The sequence below is a fragment of the Pavona decussata genome, unplaced genomic scaffold, assembly GCF_977016875.1.
Source record: "Pavona decussata unplaced genomic scaffold, jaPavDecu1.1 SCAFFOLD_143, whole genome shotgun sequence".
Classification (NCBI taxonomy): Eukaryota; Metazoa; Cnidaria; class Anthozoa; order Scleractinia; family Agariciidae; genus Pavona; species Pavona decussata.
Window position 1 is genome coordinate 1,995,001 of NW_028145556.1, and position 26,104 is coordinate 2,021,104.

Here is a 26,104-nt window from a genome sequence, read left to right on the forward strand (position 1 = left end):
GACAAAAATGTCAGTTCCCTGCTTTGCACAAAGCTTACAATTCCAATGTGAATGAATCTAATCCTCAATTTCCAAATCGCGAATCATACAAGCGAGTACCAGGCGAATCTGGTTGTAGGAGAAAACATCCAACTGATCTTTGACGGTACGCAATTTGCCATCCTTACAACCTTCAATCGCTCCCTTTATTAGTTTGAAGGACTCGGGGTTGATGTCCATGTGTCGAGCGAGTAATGTTTTGTCCAGTGGTGCGTTGGCGGCAAAACAATCGATTGCGTAAACCTCGACGGTCGCTTCGGCAATTCCTAACTCGCGAGCAATCACGGCAACACTTTTTCCTTTCATCAGCTCGTCCACCACTTGGATCTTCTTTTGCGAGCGGTTGTTGTTACCGTAGAGTCGGTAGAGGTGAATTTTCTGCCAGAAAAAGTATCAATGGTCTTAGTTCCTGTGTAATGCTGACATCTTACACATTTGCCACTATTCTTTTATAAAATCAAGAAGAAACTCTAGTAAAGGAACATACAAAAACAGTACCGCTAGTGAAACGTTCTTCTTATAAAGAAGTAAAATTGCTATCTCATATGAACGCTTTCTACTACATAGCTACATACGTTCGGTTCAAACTGTGTCCTGGCACGCTTTCCGCTTTCCGCTACTGTTTCATCTTCACAACGTCGCTTTCTGACGTAAAGCAAAACGGCAAATGCCTAAGTTACAAAGATTGACACTTCAAAAAATAAACGGAAAAAGAAAAACTCACCTTTCAGCCATACTTCGAGTTGGAATTGACGAAAATAAAGGAAAATATTTTGCACAGGGAAGACCGCGCGAGAAAATGCTGTTGGCGGCAAAGTAGCACTATCCTTCGATTAGGTGTGATAATCTCCTCGTGCCGCACCAATGAGACGTGATCATTGCTAAAACCCTTCGGCGGAAATAGAAAGCAGAACTTATTGTTGACAATCAATGTTCACTACACGAAGAAATTTGTCTTCAAACAGCACTTCCCCACATGCAAATCTGATGAAATTGCAGGAGAATAGGTAGTTATGTGCGAACAAGAGCCTGTTCAATTGCCGTTCATTTTTTTCGCTAAACAACGCTATGGTTTAAGGAAGAGTTTTTGAATTTGGCGCTTCTTGTTTGAAAACCAATCAGAGCTGCTCTTTGGTAATTATTTCGTGCTTGTAGTGAACGGCTGCCGCTGCCGGAATCCCGCTGATTCCGCTATAGTTCTTACGCGAACCATTACTTAATTAACAATTAGATTATGAGCTCGAGATTTCTATCGCGTGATAGCTGATGAGGGCGCAGCCCGAATCAGCTATCATGCATAGAAATCGAGAGCGAATAATCTAATTGTTTTAGTATAAATCTACTAGTCGTTCAGAACTAAACAAGTAAATTAATTATATCCTCATCGCAGACACTTCGAAAAAGCGACGAAGCGGCCACCATTTTGTTGAAAACCGCTACTCACTATCTATCACAGAATAGATAGCGAGTAGCGTAGCCAATCAGAGAACGGCATTCGTGATAGAACAGTAGTAGATTTATACTAAAATGAGAGATGAAATAAGTAAAGGATCTCGCCAAACCGATCCAAATTTATTTTAATATTACCATGTTTCCATGGCAACATATAAGGTGCACGACTGAAACATCTTGTGCTTTAGGCTTGTTTCTTTAGGCTTTGGGTGCACAGTTAAAACTGTGTTTACTTATCAGTTTAGGAGGTCAGTGTTCTAGCTCTCCAAATGTCACTGGAACTGTAACACACTTTCCCCACGTACATGTTTTCTGAATATTGCGTGATCGTAAATTATGACGTTTCAATGATCGCGTGACCATTTTCAGTTACAAATATAAATAAAAGTTTCGGTAAGCACCTTTTTTTCTAGTCTACAGAAACCCTAAGGCAACAGATTGGAAGTAACAGAGCTGTTGGTGACACTTGCAGCAATAAAAGATCATAAATTGTAGATTTATTAAAATGGGTTTTCTGATTGTCATAATGTCAAACCCTCCTTTCAGAATTAAAAGGTAGCAGGTGAAAGGTAGTATTGACAGAAATTCATTTGGGATCTAGAACGTTCTCTAGATCCGCCATCGAGGAAAGATGAAAAGAACAGCTCTGTAATAAAAAGTCTTTTAAGAGTTGTATTATTCATGTTAATTTAGACATATGTTAGTGCGTTCGCGTATTTTTTTGCCTCGCTTACTGACCTTTCTGTGTCCTAATTCGGCAGTACAGTCGTATTGTGGACAATGAAGTTGTTAATCTTACCTTGCATGATTTTGAAAATACATCCTCTTAATTAACATCCTTTGGTTGAGACATTCTGTCTCTGTTGTTAATGCATTATTCCTAAACCTTTTAAAAAATAAAATAACTTTTAAGGAAAATATTTCGTGACTTTGCTTATTTAAAGCAAGAAGCTTTAATTTAAATGATAACTGAAAAGGGCGCTGCCTCTTGCTTACAACTAACCAAACTTTACCTTTGATTTTTAGTTTAAAAAACTTAGTCTGTCTTTAAAATTATTCCGTAAAATGACAGCTTCTATTTTACCTTATGCACAGCAATCGGCTCATTTTCTGTTAGCTGTGGTTTTCAGTTACTGGAAAACATTTCGCAAAGAAATTCGTGCTGCACTCCTGATTATATGATAATTACTTTGAAGCTGTCAACTTCGGCCACCGTTCATCTAAAACTGCTTGTCTTTAATTTGAGCACAAAATAGAGATTTTGAAACAGAATAAAATTTGGTAGGGAGGTTGTTTCTGAAACGAGAAGCCGTAAAAAGCAGGAAGAAAAACTGTAAAAAGAAAATGCTGTAAAGAAGCGAGGCTGTAAGTAAAATAATATACTGTTGAAACTCTGTTCCTGTCTACTCAGTAAATTTAGTGTTGGGGAAGCAATTTCCCGGTACCTCTTCGGCGAGTGTTCGGCCGTTCTACGATCTCCTACAAGAGTAATTTGCTGCCCATGATGTTATCATGGAAACATCATTGTCAAACGTCAAAGACCTATCTCAACAGATTAAAGATGTGGCCAAGTCGTATACTTATCATATATTTTAGTTTGTAAGTAGATCACCCCCATACTGGCGGAAAAGACAGTGACAGAGACAATCCTTAATTAATACATCTCAGTATTGGGGGATAGTTTTTTAGGGGCTATTCACATGATTCCGGAATGAAACTCATTCCAGAATGAGTTTCGTTCCAGTATGAAGCTCGTGCCGCATTCATATGTGAAAATCGACCGACTCTAGCTCACGTGGTTTAAGTTCCCGCGCAACAGTAAACAAAGTTGGCGCGAGTTTCGCACATGCGCAGTTGTGCTGTGTGTCACATTCCTGACACATGTAGACAGATTTTAGCAGATGTCTCTTCCGAAAAGTGAGAAGATCTGGGTATGAGAATAGAGTTTAGTGTCTTTCGTAAAAAAAACTTAAATAACAAAAAACTTAGTTATGCGCTTAATATCTATGGTCTAATATCTTTTCACTAGCAAGAAAAAATTTATTGACCTGAGACTAAATTTTTTCTTAATACAGTCAGTACCCGACAAACCAGCCATGTTTTTTTTCCTTGACACACACCCAACGTGAACTCTACAGTAAACCATGCCTTTCCATAAGCTGGACTTTGGCGTAAAGCAAATCAGCGACAATCCTTTAGCCCAACATTACTGACTTTTTCATTCAACGTTTGGAAACTAATTACAATGAATGTTGAACATTTCACCTTTTCTATCACACGGCTATGTTTATCTCGATCACCAGTTTCCTGGTTATGGTTTCAAGTCTAAATTCAGCAAAAAGACGATAGTTGTTAACCCAGCACTTTTATTAAGTTATAACAAAACCAAAGCGACTAACACATGTGCCTCCAAACTTAACAATTAACAAAATTACTCTGATCTTTAAAATAAGTGCGCCGGCTCCCCACGGCAAACTAATAAAATTTTGCAGACTATGCGAGTTAGCGATAATTGGATTTTTAAGGTGTGAATTTCATAAAGATAGTAAATACATGACGATAAACCGCAAATTCACCCTGGTCAACTTGTACTTGCCTACACGAGTTTGCAAGCTTGGGTCCTGAGCCGTGTGAAGGGGGTCTTCAAACCTGCTGCTAAATCCCTATTTAGATTAATATAAACCTAGTCAGCCTGACCCTTGTGATTTTTCCTATAATTTATCTAGCAACAAGTTGATTCTTCATTGCAAAAAGAATTTTACGGAGAGGGTTTCTCTGAATTAGGATTCTTCTTCCTTTTTATAGAAAATAAGTTTTGAGTCGTGCCTTTTACGCTTCATACCATTTAAGGGCCTCGCTCTTTTTTACTAAATTTTGAACGGGTTCCTGTGCTTTGGAGAAATCCAAGATCATGGTTGGTAATACAGAACTGATCACGTAATTTCCACGTTCTTTGTCAACGCTGACATTTTGTGGTTTAAATAGGTTTAATTTGTGAATAAACCCCTTCACTCGTCTGGTACATCCGGTAATAGTGCCCAAAGCTGAAGGATTGTTCCAAAAATAAACATTTTGCCGTGAAGCGAGGCTGCGATGTAAAACTGTGAGATTTTGAGCGTTATCTCCTGATATAACAGCAAGCCAGAAAAGAGTTTATTTATTTATTTATTTATTTAATTATAAAACCCTCCAATTTATTACGACAACACGCCGGCTTAACAGCAAAAAATACAAATTAACAGAAATGATCACAAACATGATGGCCAGCAAATATTAAAATGCAAGCTGCTAAGTTTACTCGGTTTTATTATGCTCTGATTATCTTGAAACAGCTAAGATCTAAAACTTTGGCGTTCTGTCTGTGTGTTTTCTCCACGAAAAAAATCGAATCGGGCGATGAATATCAAATCAGACGACTGTTATCGTGAGGTGATCGACGTCCAATTTTGTAGCTCGCGACATGTTTCGTCCAATGAGAGCGTACAGAAATTAATCGGTGGGTTATAAGCTTCAATAGCCTGGACTTCTCGCCAAATAGAAACATCTGGACTTTGCTGTATTAATATCAAAAATCTATTAAACGGTCAATGTATAGCAGACCTCTTCTCTAAAAAATCAATAAAGATATTTAATTCCCCAAACCTCAATAACTACCAAATATCAGCTCAATAGCTTTTCTATAATAGAAGCAAATTTAGCATGAATAGCAAACATGAGAAAAATGTCAACTGTACACTTACGGCGTAGCGCCACGTCTGACGTTGTCAGTTACAATGTTCCACATTTAGAAAACGAAGACAAAAAAAATTCGCATACCACATTGGTTGCCACCTACACGAGAGCTATATTGCTGATCAAAGTGAAACTTGTTGCCCAAAGCCAAGAAAATGTTTTTTTGCGAATGTTCAAGTATTTCGCGGGTATTGCCCTATGGATGTTTTAAACTGGACTAAAGGAAAACTTAGCTAGGGAGCATAGAAAGTTGAAAACGAGTCTTGTCTGATTGGGCAACCTACAAAATGGTCCAGGAATTACTCTTCTACGGTATTTTTCGTGATTACCTAAACACACTTAATAATGAAAATAAACGAAAAACTCCGACGTTTTGTTTTTGGTTATTTTCATTATTAATTGTATTTCGAAATGCTCTCTTATTACCAAAATAGTCGTAAAAATTGCAAAAACTTCCTACGGTGATAAATAGTTGCCGTGAGGTAAAACGAATGAACTAGACCTTGACAAACAACACGATTTCAGTAGACTGATTTCTAAAAAAGGCCGACAATCAGTATAAACTGTAAGAAAACAAACTTAACACTCATAGGCTTGGTTTGTGATACCAAAATGTCCTTCTCCTGGTATTACCACACAGTCATATATCGGCTCGTCAGTATCCCCCTTGGTAGCGCCGCAAATCGCGCGCTTGTCTTCCATCTCAATGTACTCGTACATTTGTCCAATCAGGTCTGCTTCCTTCCCTTGATCAATAGATTGATAGACATTTCCGTTAGGGTTTTTGGACGCGAGTTTGGCGGGCGTCTCTTTCGGCTTCTCTGTATCACCAGCATGTGTCGCACTCAACGGACCGCCCACCGATGAACAATCGTCTTTCCCTAATTCTGTCGTCTTTCTAGGAACGGCTTCGTACGCGGGGTTATCAAACTGAGGCGTCGTTGTTGAAGCTGCAGCGCATGGTTCGGATCTCTTGGCTTCTCTTCTTTTGCGACAAATGACTCCGCCCACAATACCTAGAACTAGATAAAAATGCGGGGAAATACGCTGACTTTCAATATAGAGTTGAGTTTTAAAAATGTCTTTTAAATTAAGTGATGCATACTTTAGTTTTGTCAATACTGTTAAGCATGTGAAATTCAAGGCTGCTAATGAAACTACTACACAAAAACGTTACACAACTTGACAACAATCATAAAGTATGCTCCTTACTAAGGACTAGTAGAATTGGTCCACCTATGATGGTGGGAAGTTTCCATGGCAACTCTTTAGCCTCTTGCCTCTTTATATTGCCTTCCACTTTGGCTGAAGCAGAAGCCGTTGTAGGAGACAGTGTTGTCCTTAATCCAGTAAAACGCATCTAAAAAAAAGAACATGTCGGCTAAATGCAAGCTGAAAATATCTCGATAGAATGACAGAAGCGGTATGGTTCAAACATTTGATCAGCAGGGATTTGCTTAAGCAAAGGCATAGAAAAAACCAAGAAAGATTTATTGCGCGACGTTTTGATACGGTTCAAAGTTGATGAATAACAGCGCTGGTTTAACACAAGAAATACTTTTGTTTAAGTAAATAAATGAAAAACCTTGACACATATCGTAAGGTTATGACGAAGAATGAAAGATTGTAAAATTGACAGCTGTTTCTCTGTTTCATTCTCGTCACCCAGTGGACCAAGGACACGTGGCCTGCACCATGATACAACTGGAGATAGATTTTTACCTTCTTTACGAGCAAAGGACTAAATTTAGTCTTCTAAGCAAAAGTGAATTTGCTTCTTAGATATTGGAGGCGTCTCAGGCGTACATTTGTAGCTGGTTACCTAGAGGCTTATTTTTCATTAGTTTGCGTTCTATTAAACAACTACGATTACAAAGCATTTGAACTGTGTTCATTGATCTTTCCGGTTAGATTCACTGGACGTCAACCCATAGCAAGGTTGGTCGTCATCTTTTTTTTTTTTAACCTACAATGCAATGCCCCATGTATGGACACAACTCGATAAATGCGACCAGAAGTCAAACCAGCCAACCAGCCCCACAGATCAGTGTTGAAAGACCGATTCTTGAACGAAAGTCAGACATCCAATTCGTAAACCTTGGCATAACAGGGCTTACATTAGGAACAAGAAGAATGCAATACGTAGAACAGGAACGGGAATATCTTTCTTTACCTTTCTTCCACGATATTCTATTTCAATCCCCTTGCTCAAGAGAGTATGTAAGCGGTCTTTGTCAACGCCGGCAGCATTTACGAAGAGAACGACCTGCAGCAGTAAACCACCCAAAAGTTATCCAAACAATATTTCTCCTACTAAAAAAAATTATAACATAGTGCGCTTGCTTCCCTTTCTAATTCCTATTGGCGTCATCATGGTACATTTCTCTTACGCTTCTTTCGTGCTCTCCAAACATCGCGCGTGCTTCATATCTCGATGAACGCACGCTGACGCATGCACCAATTGTTATATAATAACATGATAAGTTTTTGCATCAAATGGAAACTTGGGAAAAATATCCGAGCTCCGAGCTCTGAGCTTCAGTCGGATATTTTTTTCCCAGTTTCCATTTAATGCAAATACTTATCATGTCGTTATTTCTAACAAAAAAAATGAAATCATAGCTTGGTTCTACCACTTACCTCCGCTCCATAGTCGGTTATAATTATCTCAGATTTCTTCTCAGTAAGAACGACCGTCTGCAAAAAAATGAAAAAAAAAAAAACTGAACGAATAATCATAACACTAAAAATGCATTTGTTAGGTAAATGATTGTGTTTACCCTCTTTAACCATTGTGCTGGGGTACTCTTAGGGACTGAAGCTCGGAAGAGGCTTAAGACCCTTAGAACGACTAATAATAATAATAATAATAATAATAATAATAATAATAATAATAATAATAATAATAATAATAACAATAATCTTTCTTTTTTCTTTTTTCAGTGTACATAGTTGATCTTTACAATCTTGTAGAGGTAATTTTTCGAATTTAATTAATTATTAGTTAAAATGATGTGCAATCAAGGAAGCTAAATAAACCATTTGGTTATCTTGTTAGCTCCCTGGCTAATTTAGGTTCTAGATAGCAAGTAAAAAAAAAATGAAAAAATGAAAAAGCGAAAGGAAGGAAGAATTTATTTAAATGTAACATGTTAACGTATGTTACGTGGTCAACATGAAAGAAAATTAGTTCATTTGTTGTTCTGACAGTAAATAACGTATAATTTGTTTGGGAAAAACAGACACTTTTTGTATGCGTTTTTTAAAGGAGTTGGAAGGTCTTTCCAAATATCGGTTGCCATGAAGGAGATTAATGGTTTACCTACATTAGTTCGTACGTTCGGCTTGTAAAGATTATGCTTAGCTGCATATCTTGTGTTGTAGCCATGTATATTACTAGCATATATTGAAACATGTTGTCGAACACTTTAGGCAGGAGGCCTTTATTTTTATTTTTTATTTTAGTGAGGGACTTCCTGCAGCCATAAATTCATGCCCTAATTCGTGACACCAAAGTGGAAGCACAAGTAGACTGAAATGGCCTCTGTTAAGTTAATGGCACAAATGAACTGATCGATATCAATGGAGAAGTGATATTTGTATTTAATGTACGCAGAGTCTTAAAATGTATGCTTACACTTAAAAACCTGGATACTTCTTCCACCACCAGATTTAGAATTGTTTGTTTGTTATTCACGTCTGAAGAAAGTAACTTGCCTTTCAAAAACAGCTGAAAATGATAAAAGAAGAAACTCTTAGTTGAGAGGTGAAGGGGAAAGCTGTACAGCCTAATATCATTAAAATTGAGCAATGATACTTTATTTGCCCTCGGGGTTCCAATCAGTATCTATGAGAAACTGTTTTCCATGGAAGTCGAAGGTTAAAAAAAACAACTGTATGTACAGTAAAGTGCATTCTATGAATTGTAAATATGTTTAAAAGAGACTGGGGTACAGGTCAGGGCCCAACAGATGATAGTTCGATTCCCGTTTGAAGGATGCAATATTTCTCGCCTGTTTCAGAGGACCTGGATGGTCATTCCATACCTTAGAGCCGTTGTAAGCAAAAGCTCTTTTCATATATTCAGTCCGAGGTTTCCAAATCTTTTCCTATCATTTCCAATCTGAATAAGAATCTAGAGCCACCGGCACAGTTTTATTGCAAAAGCGGCGTAGAACGGTACAGACTATTTATAGTGAGTCAAATTCAATCTATGTTCTGAGTTCTCACTGATACACGGCATTAATACCGGGCACTCAATAGATGGATGTATCTTCTAACAGTTGTTGTTAAAGGCTAGTTCACACGTACCGATATTAACGCCCAATTTGACAAAGAAAATGAGTGAGCGGATGAAAATCGGCCCGATTTATTGTAATCTGTGACGGTGCTACCGATGTTTTACCCCGCGCTTCACCAGCAGAAAAAGAAAATCGGCCGACAATTGTTAAACATGTGAATTGGCCCATGCGCCGGATTGAACCTACTAATCGGGCCGATAAATCGGTTCGTGTAAATAAGCTTTAAGAGCTACTGTAGGTCAATCACAAATCTAGCTAATTCCTGACTGCTTCAAACAGGTTTGCTCCTACGGTAGATGTAAGAGAATAGCTAGTTATAATAATGCGGACGGTTTTAAAGAAATATCAAGTGAATCAAGATACATTCCTCCATGAGTGTACCAAACCCATCCACTATCTCATGACTGTTAACTTTGAAACTGGGGGACAGCAATAGTGTCTTCCAACGTGCTCGACAAAAATTAATATTTGGTTTCATAGCAGAGTTGGTAAGGTAATTGGGCCACAGTAAACAGATTCCAGAGTTGGGTTCGAGCGTTAGCCCAAAGAGGATTCCTGGATTCCTAGATTCGCTCTGACGAAGGGCGAACCCTCGAAACACCAGCTCCCGAATCTCCTTTCGGTGGCCAAATTACCTTCAGGGCAAGATCCATTCAACCAAAATTACCGGAAATTCCGGTACAGAATCAAATGGAACGGAATTTTCGAAAAGTTCGTTTCGAAAATTTTGGCCAACCTCTGGAGGTTGTCCTTTTCCCCGGAAATTTGGAAATCCCGGGAATTTTCTTGTTCCATTTAGGATTTCATTTCGATTAAACACTCCTGCAACCTGGCGTTCGCTATTCCAGCGGTGATCGGCATTGTTTACAAAATGCAATGTGTTTCTCTTACTTCACCTCAGATGATTTAGAATACTTTCTATGAGATGTTTGCATTGATAACGAGGGAAACATTGCACCTCCCATTGATCAGTTGCTGGGTGACTCGAAAAACAAAGAAGAGTGACTCGAGAAATACGCTGCAGTAATGTAGGCAAGAGAACATAATGGATAAGGCATACCTTTATTTGAAGAGTTCTCGATGGTGTTGTAGGTGAAGAGGCAGTGATTGTAGAATGCTGTTCCTCTGTAGTTTGAATGTAAGTTGTCGGTGCTTCAATCTCTGTGAAATTAAAATTCCAATCAAGAGTCAAGTAAGATAAGAACGAAATTGTAATACTACAAACTTTAAAAACTATTCAAAGGTCTTGATAGAGCCATGCCCCCATTCTCTCTTGTTGGCAATTGGTCATTAGAATCCCATCTCGTATCGCTTAAGTCTCGCGCCTTTCAAAAATGTTTGAGTAAAACTACTTATGAATATGACCCTATAGTTCTACCAAAAATCGAACATGGGGAAGACGTATAAGGAAGAGGGGTCTAAAAACATGAGGTATAAAATGTAGGTTTTGTTAGCAACTTCTCCTATTTCACAACAATTTAAACTGTGTAGTACTAAACGAAACCGAGCGCATGCACTGTCGAGTTATAAAATCACTTGTGGATTTCAAAGAACAGTAAGAAGTGCTTTCAGCGCTCTGCGATTGCATTTTCCTGCACAATGATGCGATTATACACAGCAGGAAAAATGTTTTCACGCGCAACACGTGAGGAGGGCTACTTGTGTTATAACCCCGATGAAGCCTGAGCGTGACGATCGACGTCAACAAAATGGATAGTGAAGTCGATCTTACCAACCATATCGCAAGAATTCCTTTGAAAATTGGCTCATAAAATGATAATTAGTAAACTAAAAACATACTATTATCACATTAAATCAAAGAGGCCTAGAATTTTTCGAAGTCAGATTTACATTTGTTTGTTACATAAACTTACTTATACACTGCCCTTTATCCACAGTTCCATTGGAAGCGGTAGTGCGATTTGCGCCGCAAGACATGCACGTTATCTGCCCTCGAGAAGTCTGGTAACTGCCACGCGGACACAACAGGCATGTTCTATTGCTGTTACTGTGTGAACCAGGCGGGCAGTCAGCTATGAGAATGTAAGAAATAACAAGTTATCAATACTGAGATGAGTTCTCGTCAACATACAAAGCACTTGTTTTGTAAACTGGGTTTGTATCGGTTTTGTTAGTTGGCTTTGTTATCCCCTTGAAACGTGTTGGTGGAAAAATGTTTTTCTGAAGAAATTATTGCTAATTTTCGCTAAACTATTTTGGTTGGTGATTTGAAGACCCTGCTGAAGGATCTGTACTTAGAGAAAATAAAGGGTGTCTTTCTGCAATTGATCAATTTTATCTAATTTATAGTTTTGGGGATTAAAATATTGAAAAGTAATCAAAATTGCCTTTCTGGTTAGTCGTCTGTACCGTGCTAAACAAATATCCCGTCCTTATTCGGTTTTTTGTATCTTTTCTTTTGGAATGTTTTCAGTTGGATAGGAACTCCCAAACCCTACTATTTACTTTATAAAATTTTCACTTCAGAAAAGAAAATCTTTTAAACGAACTTATCATCTCGTACATGGCTAAAAGACCATTGCCACCTATTTGTGATGCTTCTTTTAATGGCCAAACATATTTGTATTGACGGAATCGTTAATGGTTCGGTTTGCTAAAATTAACCCGACTACCATGCTTGGTCGCGAATGGCCATGATTGAAAGTGATTACAACTTGAAAAAATTGAACAGTAAGTTCTTCCTTTGTATTTTGGAGAAATCACTATAAAATGTTTATAGTATAATGTTCTCAGGAGGATCGAATCAATTAATATTTTGTTCTCCATAATCTTAGAGTTATTTGATGCTAGAGAATAGGGAGCTTGTGAAATATTTAACTGCAGTTTTGACCAAAAAAAAAACACAGAGAAATCTTTAAAACTGGGTATAAGTTCACTGATGGCACGTGATTGGTAAGTAATCTTCGTTACCGTGTTCCCAACATTCTTTGTCTTAACCATTCAATATAAACTAGAGTCTAGCCTGCATGAAAGGCACGGAGAGTTGAGAGAGAAGGGGATTTCAGGATCCACGAGCACCAAAATGGGACGCAAGCGTCGATCGCATTCCCTCTTCCTTAATCTCCGGTGCCTGTCACGCAGGCTACCTCGCTTCAAACAATACAACTAAAACCATCACTTCATTCACACTACCGATGCAATCTGATTCTTCCAAGGTTCCATTCGAGGAAGTAGTGAGGTTTTTTCCACAGTAAATGCATTCTGTTTGACCTTGTACAGGTTGGTATGTGCCAAGGGGACATTCTACACATGTGTCATTCTGTGCACTGTAGTATGAACCAGCAGGACAGTTTGCTATAAGGTACAGAAAATATATGTTAAGAAACAAGATTCTCAAACGGCCAACCTTACACTCCAAAGTACTTTAATTTGAGATTCATTATTTTCGTCAGTTATGCTAGTATTGTCATCTCCAACTAGATTAAATTGGAGTTGTTTAGTTATTAATCTGTAGCACTTACCGCAAATAAATCCATTTCTAGCGAGGGACTGTCCTTCAGGACATTCTGGTGATAATGGGTAGACAAGTACGCTTCCAGGTTCTCCAACGAGAGTGATGTTGTTCCACGACACATTAAACGTCATGTTGAGCACATCTGAGTTGAACTGTTCTAGTTTCCCAAGCATGAAGTTTTCCGCATTAGAAATCGCTTCTACTATTTCTACATAGGAAGTAAAATTGTCATCCCTCCAGGGCTTGTTATCGATGTCTAATACGAATGCTGCAGAAGACTTTGAAGTATTTCCTGAATCGTAGCTTAGTTCGGAGATAAACTCTACTGAGACGTTGAGCGACTTTGCAAGTGAACGAAGAAAGTTGGTCGTCAGATTCTTGTCAAGTGATGATGGTAATACGTTTACGGATTCCGACGCGCAGAGAAATGGATCGTGCACAGAGCCATTGGAGTAATTCGATGTTACCCAACAGTGTGTGGTCAGATTGAAGGCGACAAGCAACCTTGGAAGACCAATAGTGTAATTTAACACGTCCAGTCGAGCTCTTTGACTAACCACTGCTCCATACTCGTTAGATGCTTCACAATAGTAATACCCTTCCTGGTGAAGATGCGGGTAAGCTATATACAACACAGGCCTGGTTTCGTTGACTTTGACAGCGGATAAGTTGTTGGATTGAAAGAACCACTGAAAAGTAGGCGATGGCTCGGCTGTTGCATTGCAGATGAATGCAGCAGGAATGTGACTTCTAAATACCACCCTTTGTGACGTGGGATGCTGACTAACTTTAGGCTTGCTGCGAACTTTGACAATCGTCACATTGGAGAGTGTACTGCCTTTGTTGTTAGATACCACACAAACGTAAGTACCTTCGTTATCTTTGGTAACTTCACCCACATAGAACGTTCCAACCTTCGACTGTTCTCCGATGAGCTCATCATTTCTTTTCCAGGCGTACCGTAATCCCGTCTCGTTTTCAGCACTACAATCCAGTGACAAAATGTCACCAGGAAAAAGAACAATTTCTCCCTGAGATGAAGATGTTATGCGTGGTATTTCTCCACACAAAACGGAGTAGTCGCGCGTTTTGTTCAATAGGGATGCTGCACGATTAAGAGCTTGCTCGGTTTCCAGCATGGTCAAGGCTTCAGTAGTTAATGACTTCATCACTCGTCTGAGATGATTAAGAGCGTCTTTAATCTCAAGTGCCCTGGAGCTGTCTTCAAACTCGTAAAATTCCTTTGCTCCTTCAAAGAAGTATTCGATGCAATCTTGTGTACCAGAGCACTCTAAAAATTTATTAGCTGAAGTAAAGAGCTCCAAAAACGCTCTCCAGGCCTCGGTAGATTCATTCCAAGATTGGGAAGAATCATTGGTCAACATAGCATTTTCGTCCTTGAGGATCTGTATCATTTCCAAGAATTCCATTTTGAACGAGCCGTTGGTATATGTAGCACTGTTATTCATCGATCGCGAGGCATTGGATATCGAAGTGCTGAGGTTCACGGATTGGTAAAGCCGCTCAAGGTCATACAGTCCAGACGATAAATTTAAGTTTAATCCTTTGACTGAGGAAATAAGATCGCCCATTGATTTCAGGATGCTGCTGAAGTATAAGTGCGTTTTGTTCATAAACAAGCATGCGTATGGGTAATCGATAAGACTCGAATGTAGAAAATGCGTAGAATTCACTGAATCTTCAGCTGTTGACCGTTTTCGTCTTGAGGGTTTGTCCCCAAATAATTTGGTAATGATGGTCTTCGAAGCCGAACTAACGGAACGGTTAAGTTTGTCGAAATCAACTAGGAAGCTGACATGCGCGTGTTGTCCACTAACCGCGCTTGCGTTACTTTCCACCACAATCTTTCTGGTGCTTCCTGATGTCACGGAAACGGAGAAATGCATTTCACCAAGATCTACTACTTTGTTGTCGCCCGAGGAGTTCATAGCCTGTGCTATTCTCAAACCAAAGTCCACAATTCGTCGAACATAAATCTTGGACGCATTGGTTACTTCCACTGCTGACAGTTGCTGTTTCATATGTGCTTCTACCTGTTGAAACCGAGTGACTGCACTCTGATGGCGAATTCTTGCTTTCTCGTAAGAAAAGGTTGCTTTCTTGACGCTATCAACAGAATTTCGCAAAGACATGAACTCGCGCTGCAAAGTTACATTCATTGCGTCTATTACATATTTCAGCTCCGTCATTGACACCAGGCATTCTTCGTTGTCTATGATACACTGAGGATCTATAACTTTGGTTTGGCATCCATAATGTTTGCAGCATTGGTAAGGAGGACCATATCCACCAGGCTTTGTCTTTTCTGTATGACCAGTGCACTTTACCTCTTTAATTATCTGCTCAACTGCTTTCACTTTGAAAATTTTGTGGTCGTATTCCACCATTTGGACTTCATCTGGCACTCTTTCGTAAGTATTGGAACAGCCAAATATTTTCTTTTTCAAAAATCCAATAACGCCTCCCAAAACACCTCCAATTATACCTCCCACGACACCTCCAACTGGGCCTTTTATTTTTAAACCAATTTTCATGCCAATTTGAGCTCCTGTTTTAGCATACTTCAGTACAGTCTTAAGGGGCACTCCGGATCTGCAGTTACCAGTGTACACGGTCTTATACGTCTGAACGTTAAAACTGCGTTTCTCAGTCGTCTGCTGTACAACTTTGACTTTTACAGGTTTTTCCACAATGTTACAATACCGCTCTAGATAAGTTATATTTACGGGATCCTGGCAAAGATCAGGGGTGACGCAGCCATTCAGACAAGTATAGTTGCACTCTTTTATCTCGCAAACTACACTTCGGACATTTTCAAGAAAATAGAACGTCCTGTTAAAACGAATTTTGGCTAGGTGGTATTTTAAGCGTGCTGCACGTAGCTCCTGCATAGCGCTAGACTTTTTCACTTCCAATTTCTCTACCACAACACGTTTCGACTTTAAGACGTCACTGACCAACTTTGCTTTCATTTTTGCGTTATCAAAGGCAACTTGGGATTTGGCTAATCTTCGTTTAGCCTCTGTGGCCGCCTTTGTAGTTTCTTTTTTGATCATCTTGTCAAGAACTGTGTAAAAACGTGATGACTTGTTCATTCTTCCTTCTACTGTAAACACAATGGAATTCCAATCCACAACGTTTTCAATGTTAGCTTTAACATTTAAAAGAGCTTCAAATTCTTCAAACATTGGCCCCCAGACAATGAAAGACAACTCATTTCCAGTCATCGTTATGGTTGCGTTTTTCTTTATTCCAAGCAGGTTGACAAGACTCTTAAAAGTAGTCACTACATCTTCCCTGTCACGAGGCAATAACATTTGTATCGTTCCATCTGCTGGGAATTTTATTACGCTACAAAGGGAGGCAAACTGTAAAGATGCTCCTTCAACAAGTAAACCACCTCTTTGTCTTGCTGGACTAGTTCCACACTGGTTACCATTTAGGGACCAAACGCTTGACCTCATGTTTGGAAAACATAGTCTCTTGTGACACAGTTGAGCAGTTAAGAGGAAACGCAAACCTAGAAAGTTGTTTTCAATGCCAGACTTGGAAAAGGAAAGGGAGATGGTTTTCGGAAGATCTACTTTTAATCTGATGAAATGATTGATGACGTTTACAATATTTGTTCGGTTCCTGTAGGGTTGTAACTGCGCAGTAAGAAGATCGAATGCTCTCATTATAGTGTCTAGGTCATCGTCCAGCCTTGCAACGAGCACCTTCAACTGAAACCAATCGGAGGCTGGGAAGAGAAGGCGGCGAGCTTTGATGACGGTAAGAAGCATATCTTCTGCTAGTGATTCCCACCTCTCTATGTCGGATTGAAGTTCGGGTACGGATATCTTGACATCAAGGAGATTTCTTTTTATTTCATGCGTTTGCGACTCCAGAAGCCTCAAGTTGTTGCTACGATCCTGGGCTGAGATGACCTGACCGTCTGATACTGAATGGTAAATTTGTAAATAGTTGAACCCACCAGCCGGTCTGATAACATTAGACAACGGACTTGTACTGAACAGTTTAGAAGATCCTTCGAGAGCAAAAACGAATCCTTGGGGTACTCGGCAATCGTCATCGAGACCAGGTGACAAACCAGGCTTACCTATCACGACCAGGAAAAAGATGCTTCTCATCATTTTTGTGTAATGATTATAAAATTGTTTTCTTGAGAATCAACCCTATTTTTAGTTGAAACCATCACATGTTGCTAATTTGTATTTGTAAAACGTGTATCAAATGCACTTAATTTTCTGTTAAGGAATATGAATATCAATACTCAGTTAGTGTACTAAAAACATGGTATTGGGTGCTTCGGTTTCTAGACATCGAGAAACTCTTCGACTCAAACTCGGTTTGCTTTGCGACAAACACCTCATGTTATAAAAATGCAGACGTTCTTTAAAATACAGGAGCATCCCCTTGCGAATACAAATAGAAAGTTCCTTTCCATGGTTTTGTATTGGCAATTACTTAAGTTGCCAAAATCACCGAGAGATCTTTTCTCAATAAAAAAAAAAAAACAACTGCCGATCAATATTTACCAACATTAAATCCAACACTGCCTTTAGACAAGCTGCTGGAGTTCTTTAGTGCTCCGTGTCTAAACAAATTACATTTACATTTTTTTTACAAATATGTCAGATGCCTTAAAAAGCATTGGAGTATGGTGCTTTTTTTTCCTCTTGATGATCCTACTGCCAGATTTTTTGCTGTTTTTATATTATTTATTGTTGTTGTTTACTGATTTTGCTTTTTTGTGTTTCTAAACAACACTCACAAATATTTTTACCTCCAAACTTTGCTTTTCCAACAACTTCGCTTGAACAAAACAGAAGAGTGCTTCTCTGGCCAAAGGCCTGAACAGTGATGTTAAACTCAGCTGACCCGTGGAATACCCAAACTATTGGCTGAGTAAAATATCTGGTTAACACCTACGAAAGAAAAAAAAGGATTTTACATTTTCACTCAGTATGAATTACACAAAATAATGATTCTATGAACTTTTGGGTCCACTGAATCTCATTTGTACCAATGTAAAGCAAAAGGTCGTTTCCTTCCAACGTCAAACCTTTAAAGTCATCTCTCACTTTAATCAACAAAAATCCTTCTATCTTAATCTCTGAAAGAATTTTAAATACAAGGTGGTTTGTAGTACCGAGCAGTCAATCCTTACAAAAAGCAACAAAGACTAGCAGGGAGTAGATCTGTCCGTTATTTACAAGTTTGGCCGAGGAGTTCAATGTGCGAAACAACTCTACCTGGTGGTCAAGTGCGACTAGAATTCAGGAACCTGGATTTTAAAGCCTGACGCCAAAGAAAACCATCTTAACTCTGGTTTACGTCAACTGCAAGAAAAAACATACTCACAGTATCTAAATTATCTGCGAATGCGAAAGCCTCTCCTGTCATTTTGATATTCACAGCAGAATAAGTCGAGTTGCTTAGGTAGATGTTTGCACTTCCTTGCATCCAAAAATTGTAACGAAAATCTGAGAAGTCTTCAGCCAAGTGACCATTTGGCACATCATTCAAGGTCTTGCTGTATCTTCTTGGGGCGGTAAAACCAAACGAGGCGACTAGAACTTCCCATCCTCCATCTGCCATATCCTGCATAAGCTGTAATGTGCGAACTTTCTTGGTGGCTTGATGAGATAACGTCAGGAATACTCCTGTTTGACAAATGTCTGTTACAAAACATGAGCCTTTGCTTGACAAAGAAAGTTTTTCATTCTCAAGAAAGATGTTGTAATTCAACAATGGTCGATACAGGACAACAGCTGCGTTGCTTCCAATGGGAAACTTGCAGATTGGATGTAAGATGTGGGCATCTTTAGCCTTAACAAGGCTAGCCAGAGTGTTCCTTATGTCGAACAAATCACTGTTCTCTCCAACCTTGACATTTAACCACAATGGCAATTGATCAGAAAAGTACCTCATAAAAGACTTAGACAAGGCTTCTTTCTGTATGAATTCCATCAAATCGTCCACAGAAAGCCGCATATCAGAGCATCCATGGGCACTAAGTTCCTGATCACTTGCGTATTTCACTGCTCTTTTCATGATTTCACCGCGTGAAGGGAGAGGTAAAGAAAAATTGTACCCCACCAGACTCAAAGGGACTGTCTTGTTGTCAGATGCAATAATGTGGACTGGTCCAGTCTCAACAACAAAACCGTCTGAAATGCTCGAGTTTGAATCAAAGACCACCCTGATTTTGCACGCTAGGTCATTTTGCATCTCTTTAATTTGGCAGCCAATGGGCAGCTCACCAACTAACAAACCAATTCTGGTGTAAACACTCTTCTGAGTTGAGATATTGCGACCGATAAATAGGAAACTATTTTCTGGGATAGAAAAATCATATTTGTTCATCCCTTCGAGATCATAAGACATCATTCCAAAGCCAGGCTTGTGACCGGTCACTAGAAACTCCGCTTTTGATGCTGGATGCTTTACTGTCAATTTCTTTGGTTGGACGGTTAAGTTCGTGGTTGGATTAAAATTTATGGTCAGTGAATTGTCGGGCTTAGCTTGCAACACAAGAATCTCTGACGGATTACCAGAAGTCAGTTTTGGGAAATCAGGCAGGGTCACAAAGCCTTTTTCACAGAGCTCACCTTCATATCCAGTGTGTTGACAATTACATGAAAATTGTCCTGAATTAATAATTATACACATTCCACCATGACGACAGGGATTAGGCTCACACAGGAGTACCTCTGAGAAAAGAGGAATAAAAACAAAACAACGAGATCAGACGGATGGCGTAAACATATGTCAAGTGCGAGATCCACTAATGTAACAAGCAATTGTTTGCATTTTATTCAAATTATTAGCTCCATTTGCTTGAGTCCGGAGATGATAATTATACTATAAACTTGCTACCGGGAAATAGAGAAGGTGTGGTCTGGTTTAAAAAGAGATGATAAAGGAAGGAAACTTAACAATGATAGGATCGTGTACTGCTTAATATCTAGCAATGATAACACATGTTGCGTTGCGTTATGATTAGCAGTTGAAACGCTTTTCACAGGTAGAGAACATACAGACCTTTACACTTAAAGTTTCCAATATCCCATACAACTTCGCTTGAATTAACCAGCCGGCAAGAGGCGGTAGTATTGCCAAACGCTACATAGCCGTCCATGCAGCCAAGTGAACAGGTGGAGCCAAACGTAGAGGAACAGGGAAGGTAAACTTTGGCGAATTCAGGTAGAACCAAACGGCCACAGCTTCTCACTATATTGAAGTACAAAAGAAAATGTTGGGAACAGAAATAATAGTGACTAGATACCATGATGAGCCAATCAGAAAAAATAGAAACAGCCGAGAAAATATAAGCAAAGATGGATTCGGTTAATGAATTCCACTTTTGATTAGCTTGTTGCGTTATATTTTTTAAATAGGCCATTAAATCTGTAGTCTCCTTGTCCCCTTGGCTCGAGGACAAGAGTCGTGATCACATTCGACCTTAACAATGATAACACGTTATCCCTAGCTGGAGGACTTGTATTCTAACGAGGTTTTTCAGAATAATCTTCATTTCTTTTAATGTGCAATTTTTATGATGGCCTACCTTTGTTGAAAACCGTCATTCTTCTGATCAATTTTAACAGATTCATCTGCTAGGTAGGGATAGATCCACTTAATTAAAAAAAAATTCCTGTGTCAATTGGCCAAGCTTTGTGATCCCCATTTGCCATTTTTAATGGAGTTACCCTGAGTTCTCTAATGACGTCTGATGGCTTCTAGCTTGAACAAAACGTCTCACTTTTGAGACATATCGTTTTGTGAGACGAACGTATGACATATTGTATTTACCTTTGCAAACCGTTGGTTGGCCGTCCCATTTTGAGGAGTTAAGACAAGTTCTTATTTTAGAGCCTAGAATTTCGTATCCGTCATCACACATAAACGAGCACGTCTCATTGGTTACCAGGCCACTACAGGTCATACGTCCGTTGGGTGGGTCCATGATAGCCTCACAAGGAAGTCCTGTTGCGCAAAAGGAAACTGCAAGTTAGACGTCAGAGGCTTTCGATTGTTTCAATTATCGACGGCAAGTCTAGAGTAGAACGCAGAAACATTACTAGCAGATCGCATTTCACATGGGAATCCATATGTTCTCCTTTCGGTGTTGAGAACTGTGTTATTTTATTGTGAATAATAAGTGCTCCTATAGCCGCGTTATTACATAGATACATTAAGCATAATTAGCATTTTACACATGGTTCGGAACACCCTAAATAGAACAAACACTTCCATAATCAGTTCCTTTCCAACACAGTAATGCAATGCAACAGCGAAAGACTTTAAGGCCAAGAATGCGTTTACAATCAAGCTTTGAACTTATGGAGATAGAACAAAGAAACGCCTATATTCTCGGCTGACTTACATTATTGTTTGGGCGTGCTTTCTATTGCTTCAAATTTATTTTCAGTGATCTATGTGTCCATTCGTAATTTAATAATTTGGATGTTTGTAGAACCACATTGAAAAGTTATGAATGACTTGAATTATTTATGCTTTTAAAATCCCGGCTGTTTATTAGTAACTAGGCGACGAATGTGGCGAAATGTTCCGTTAGGTATTTTTGTTATTACATTACCTACGTGTCAAAACATTAAAAAAGAAAATGATCAGTATGCTTTTAATCAACAATCTAAAAACCTGAATGATAAACTACTAAGTAGTTTCAGTAATAAATGTGATGATATATTTTAAGCCGGGTGAATAAATGAGAATGATGAATTATTCAGTAAGTGACACAGGCATACACGGAAAAAAAAGTCCGAGTGCTCCTATCAGGAGTCGAACCATTACTTGGCCAAACATAGACCTTTTTCATAAATGGCGGCCGATAAATTATTCTTTTGTTTTCATGAAAATTAACCCTACTAGCCTCGTCAGCATGTGCAAAATTCAATAGAATTTTTACTCTGAAATGAGGTTAGAAGGGCTAATTAACATATATTGAAAAGAATAATAAATAGGCCGCCATTCATGAAAAAGGTCTATACCAGCCATCATAACAAAGTGATGATTGTCAAAGATAAAATGTTCAAACAAATTCTCCTTACTCACTAAAAGGGTTAAATTAAAGCATTCACCTTCACAGCTTCTCAAGTCAGCTTTAAGTCTGTAGCCATAGAAACATGAGCAGCCATAAGAACCAATTGTGTTATGACAAATGTGTTGACAAGAATGGGTTCCTGCATTACATTCGTTGATATCTGTTTAGTAAAAAACATGAAAACTGTTGTCAGAAGGATGCGCCCGTAATTCCAAAGAACCGAGATTCCTGAGTTCACTGAACTCAAGTTACGTAATCTTGGTCCCTTCTACCCAGATTTATTTTATGCACTTTCTTTCTATTGATTAGTTTTCGTGTGTCATTTCCTTTGTTATTCGTTTTTAAGCTACGGATAGTTGCCTGATTGGAAGAAAACACGAGGTTCCGCCTATATGGCAAATCACATGCACCATTTTTCCATCTACTATCAAACAGGACTGTTTTGGTATAACTGATTCAAGTACTGTCTCAAATGTGAATAAGACCAGAGGCTGTTTGTAGCTCAGTTGGTCCAAAAGCATCCAAACGATGTTTGAAAGGTTACGAGTTCTTGACGGGCTCAGGCATTCTAAATACATTTATTAGTCAAGTGCACGAACGAGCTGTCAATTCCCAGCCTATAGCTATAAGGAACCCTCCCGCATATATAATCATCTTCCAGGTGGGATCTAGAAATATTCCTAGCCCCTACACGATAATTAAGAGAAGATGAGACGGAAGGGACGATCTGATAGGCAACAAAGTTCTCGCCAAATCTTAAAACTTGGTACCATTCTAGTAACCTAAAAAAACCTTGCCTCTGCACCGTTTCCCATCATACAGCAGACGATATCCCAGATTGCAGCTGCAGGTGTAATTTCCTGGCGTGTTATGACAAAGTTGATCGCATCCGGCGGGAATTATGGTACTGTTTAAGCTCTCCATGTACACAGGGGTACACTCATTCACATCTGAAAAAAAATCATCGATACAAACGTTTCACTGAAACATGTCGTTCATCAAAACACGGTTCATGAATGACTTGCCCAGAACAGTACTCGAGCAATGATATTGAGACAGTCTAGCAATGGTGAGAATTGAAACGAAATGCAGTCAATGTATGTGAACAGGAACAGCCAACTCGGACCCTTCTCCAACTTCAAATGGTGAAACCACGATGCTTCTTATTTTCGTGTGGAAAATGTAAAGGTATTCCTCACATCCTTTCCATTGCTTATCAATTTTAAGTGGTTTTACGTGCTATTCATAATGGATCTCTTCAGGGTTTTTTGCTTCTGTTGTTAGATTTTGTAAAACACCCATCGAGTATCGCAACAATTTTGCCCGCTAATTTGGAAGCTAATGCTTCTTTTTAGAAGAGCCATTCATGCTCAGAAAAAAGTATTTCAGATCAAGCGAGGGGAGAACCAAAATCAAACCAATATTTGAGTCTTGGCACGATTTGGAACCAGAACGCATCATTAAAAGGAAAGCATCCTCATCATTCCTGCTCTAGGTTAAGAGTAGTCCTTTGTTTTTGTTGGGAACAACAGCAAAGCTAATGAAACATGTGAGAGCGCTCAAGGCAGTTTTGGTGAGCTCTGGCACATTTCGCTTTCCTCACTTCGACTCCTAAGAAAAAGGAAGGCCTACTCCTAGTCAATCCCCACAATTGTTCCCTGAAGGGTTTGAGGAGAGACGTAAAACTTCTACCTGAACAAGTCTTATTGTCTCTTTTCAGGGCATATCCAGTGTTGCATGAACAGAAAAAGCTTCCATGGAAGTTATTGCACGTGTGCTGGCAGCCATGGTTGTTGGTCAAACATTCATCGTGATCTGCAGAGTGAAACAAGAATGCAGACATATTTCTGTACCTTTTCTTTTTTTAAGTTAACTTTGGTACTGGATTTTGGGCTCGTACATTTTAATTGGCATTTATTTGTAAGTTGCAAGCATTGGTACATGGTACTGGTTGTAATCCAAACACGATGCAACTAGAATTTTTGGCCATGATCTTTCTTTCACCAGGAGCCAGATTTGCGAGGCCCTCCTAAGTACCTAAGTAAGCAACAGCCTATTTTTGGAATAAAAGGATACCATTACTAAAAAAAATCTTGCATTTTTCTGGGTCCAAGTTTCCAGAATGGCCGTCCTTTCCTCGCCCAAAATACATTTAGCCACTCGAACGTTTCTCAAAACGTTCGAAAACGTTTCGGCCCCTGTTTACAACATGTTCAAAAACATATATTCGGTGCAATATTATGACAGTTTCAAAACGGTAAAATATTACCACCAATTATTAACAGTAATTATGAATATACTTCTGTGACTCAAAATGCCTAAAAAACGAACTGCTGAGATCCTTAATCTACAAATGAACTATCCAATGTCTCTTGTTTTCGATAACAACTAACCTGAACAAGTTTGCCCGTTGAAATCTAAGAAATAGCCAGGATTACATCTGCAAAAGTAGGAGCCTGCGGTATTGACACATTGCTGGCCGCAGAAACCATTACTGGAAAGGCACTCGTTTACATCTAGCAGTGATAAAAGTAAATAAATAAAGTACCAGTGGTATGTAGCACACGGTATTCAGAAATTGAGAGAACGAACAACAAACTTAAAGGGTATGTATTACGCAAATTTGCTGTCATTTCAAAACCCAAAAATGTTTGTCTGTCAGCAGAAACAACGAAATATTTGTCAAGTTTGTTATTAATTGTCACCCCAGTACAATAAAACTGTCGATTAGTGCCTCTGGCCAGAGACAGAGTAGGCCGGTATGGATTGAAACTTAAAAAATGTTGGGCTTATGTTTTTCAAGTTCCTCGTTTTTGTTTCCAAAATGTGCTAGAACTGATCACGAGTTGTTCCTTTCAAGAATTGAGTTGATATCTTTCCTCTCGTCGTTCTAGAGCTATTTGGCAGGTGAGTGAAGTTTTTATTTCATCATTTTTAACAAAAGAGGTCAAAAACCCCATGGTAACTCCCCTTCAACCCATACAATCCGGGTCACATTAGTAGCGAGTGCTCGCGTCAATACGCCATCACTGCTCCCCAAAAGATTTCATTTCGGACAAGGAACATTACGGAAAACCGAGGAATCATGTACATGACAACTGAAGTAAAAAGATAAGAAAATAACTGTTTAATACGGTCGTAAGCGTAATTATCCTGGCAATATTTGTGAATACGTTTTAGACATGAAAAGCTGAAAGGTTTATTCACCTTCACAATGGGTACCGTTGTTCGCCATTAGGCGAAAGCCTCTGAAACATCCACAGGAAAACTTCCCTGGAGTGTTCCTGCATATTTGCTGGCATCCTCCATTTGGCGTTTCTCTGCATTCATTGATATCTACAAATTAATAAAAGTGCATTGAGATATAGATTAAATTATTAATGGTATTTACGTCACGGATTGACTGTCAGTCATCTCCGCACTCAACCCACGGATGGTTGTTGTGATCCTTAATGCATTACGACGAACGAACACAATATTTTTCTAGAAAGTTAATTACTGCCTTGATGTTACAATATTTTAGTTAAGATACATTTAGAAAAAAATATACTAATACAATCTTAAGTAACAGAACAGGTGGCGTATTGATGAGGATGAAAAAATGATGATGTGTGATGCATCACATGATCTTGATGATGATGATGATGATGATGATGATGATGATGATGATGATGTCACATTACCTGTTTCTAACAAAGCAGCATCATTTTGCTGCCTTTCAAAAGTACCAACTCAAAACTAAGAATGTGATACCGTTGCAGATTGTTCCTCCACTTCCCAGCTTGAATCCCTCTGCACAAGAACAAGCGTAGCCGGGTACTAGATTGGTGCAGCTTGCACCACAAGGCTCACCACTAACAGCACAACGGCAGGGACGGGGAATCATTGTCATGCACTCGTTGATGTCTAGACAGAAATTAAAATATGGCATCATTACAATTTTAATCAACACTGCAATATACAGGGAAAGATTGCTTCTCATCCTCTTTGCTTTCATTGTCCATACGAAGGCCA

At 39.0% G+C, this 26,104-nt stretch overlaps 1 protein-coding gene and 1 pseudogene across 3 annotated transcripts in view; both read right to left on the bottom strand.

The window, feature by feature from the left end:
• Window positions 1-1,252, bottom strand: part of LOC146466553 (uncharacterized) — a 1,607-nt pseudogene extending 355 nt beyond the window's left edge.
• Window positions 1,253-3,839: 2,587 nt separating this feature from the next.
• The window catches only part of LOC146466554 (uncharacterized), a 28,864-nt gene continuing 6,599 nt past the window's right edge, over window positions 3,840-26,104 (bottom strand). The window contains exons 6-24 of one of the 3 annotated variants that reach the window (XM_085127037.1): window positions 25,844-25,996; window positions 25,298-25,426; window positions 24,484-24,606; window positions 23,783-23,905; window positions 22,888-23,040; window positions 22,128-22,250; window positions 20,839-21,012; window positions 20,068-20,256; window positions 18,385-19,736; window positions 17,807-17,948; window positions 13,007-17,119; window positions 12,678-12,839; window positions 11,399-11,557; window positions 10,585-10,685; window positions 8,861-8,953; window positions 7,864-7,920; window positions 7,397-7,489; window positions 6,436-6,583; window positions 3,840-6,245 (exon numbers count right to left, since the gene is read on the bottom strand). In XM_085127037.1, coding sequence (XP_084983163.1) covers window positions 5,803-6,245; window positions 6,436-6,583; window positions 7,397-7,489; window positions 7,864-7,920; window positions 8,861-8,953; window positions 10,585-10,685; window positions 11,399-11,557; window positions 12,678-12,839; window positions 13,007-17,119; window positions 17,807-17,948; window positions 18,385-19,736; window positions 20,068-20,256; window positions 20,839-21,012; window positions 22,128-22,250; window positions 22,888-23,040; window positions 23,783-23,905; window positions 24,484-24,606; window positions 25,298-25,426; window positions 25,844-25,996 — 8,030 coding nt within the window. In that variant the 3' untranslated portion in view covers window positions 3,840-5,802. The remainder of the gene's footprint in view (window positions 6,246-6,435; window positions 6,584-7,396; window positions 7,490-7,863; window positions 7,921-8,860; window positions 8,954-10,584; window positions 10,686-11,398; window positions 11,558-12,677; window positions 12,840-13,006; window positions 17,120-17,806; window positions 17,949-18,384; window positions 19,737-20,067; window positions 20,257-20,838; window positions 21,013-22,127; window positions 22,251-22,887; window positions 23,041-23,782; window positions 23,906-24,483; window positions 24,607-25,297; window positions 25,427-25,843; window positions 25,997-26,104) is intronic. The other 2 variants (XM_085127038.1, XM_085127039.1) reach the window with 2 other exon arrangements.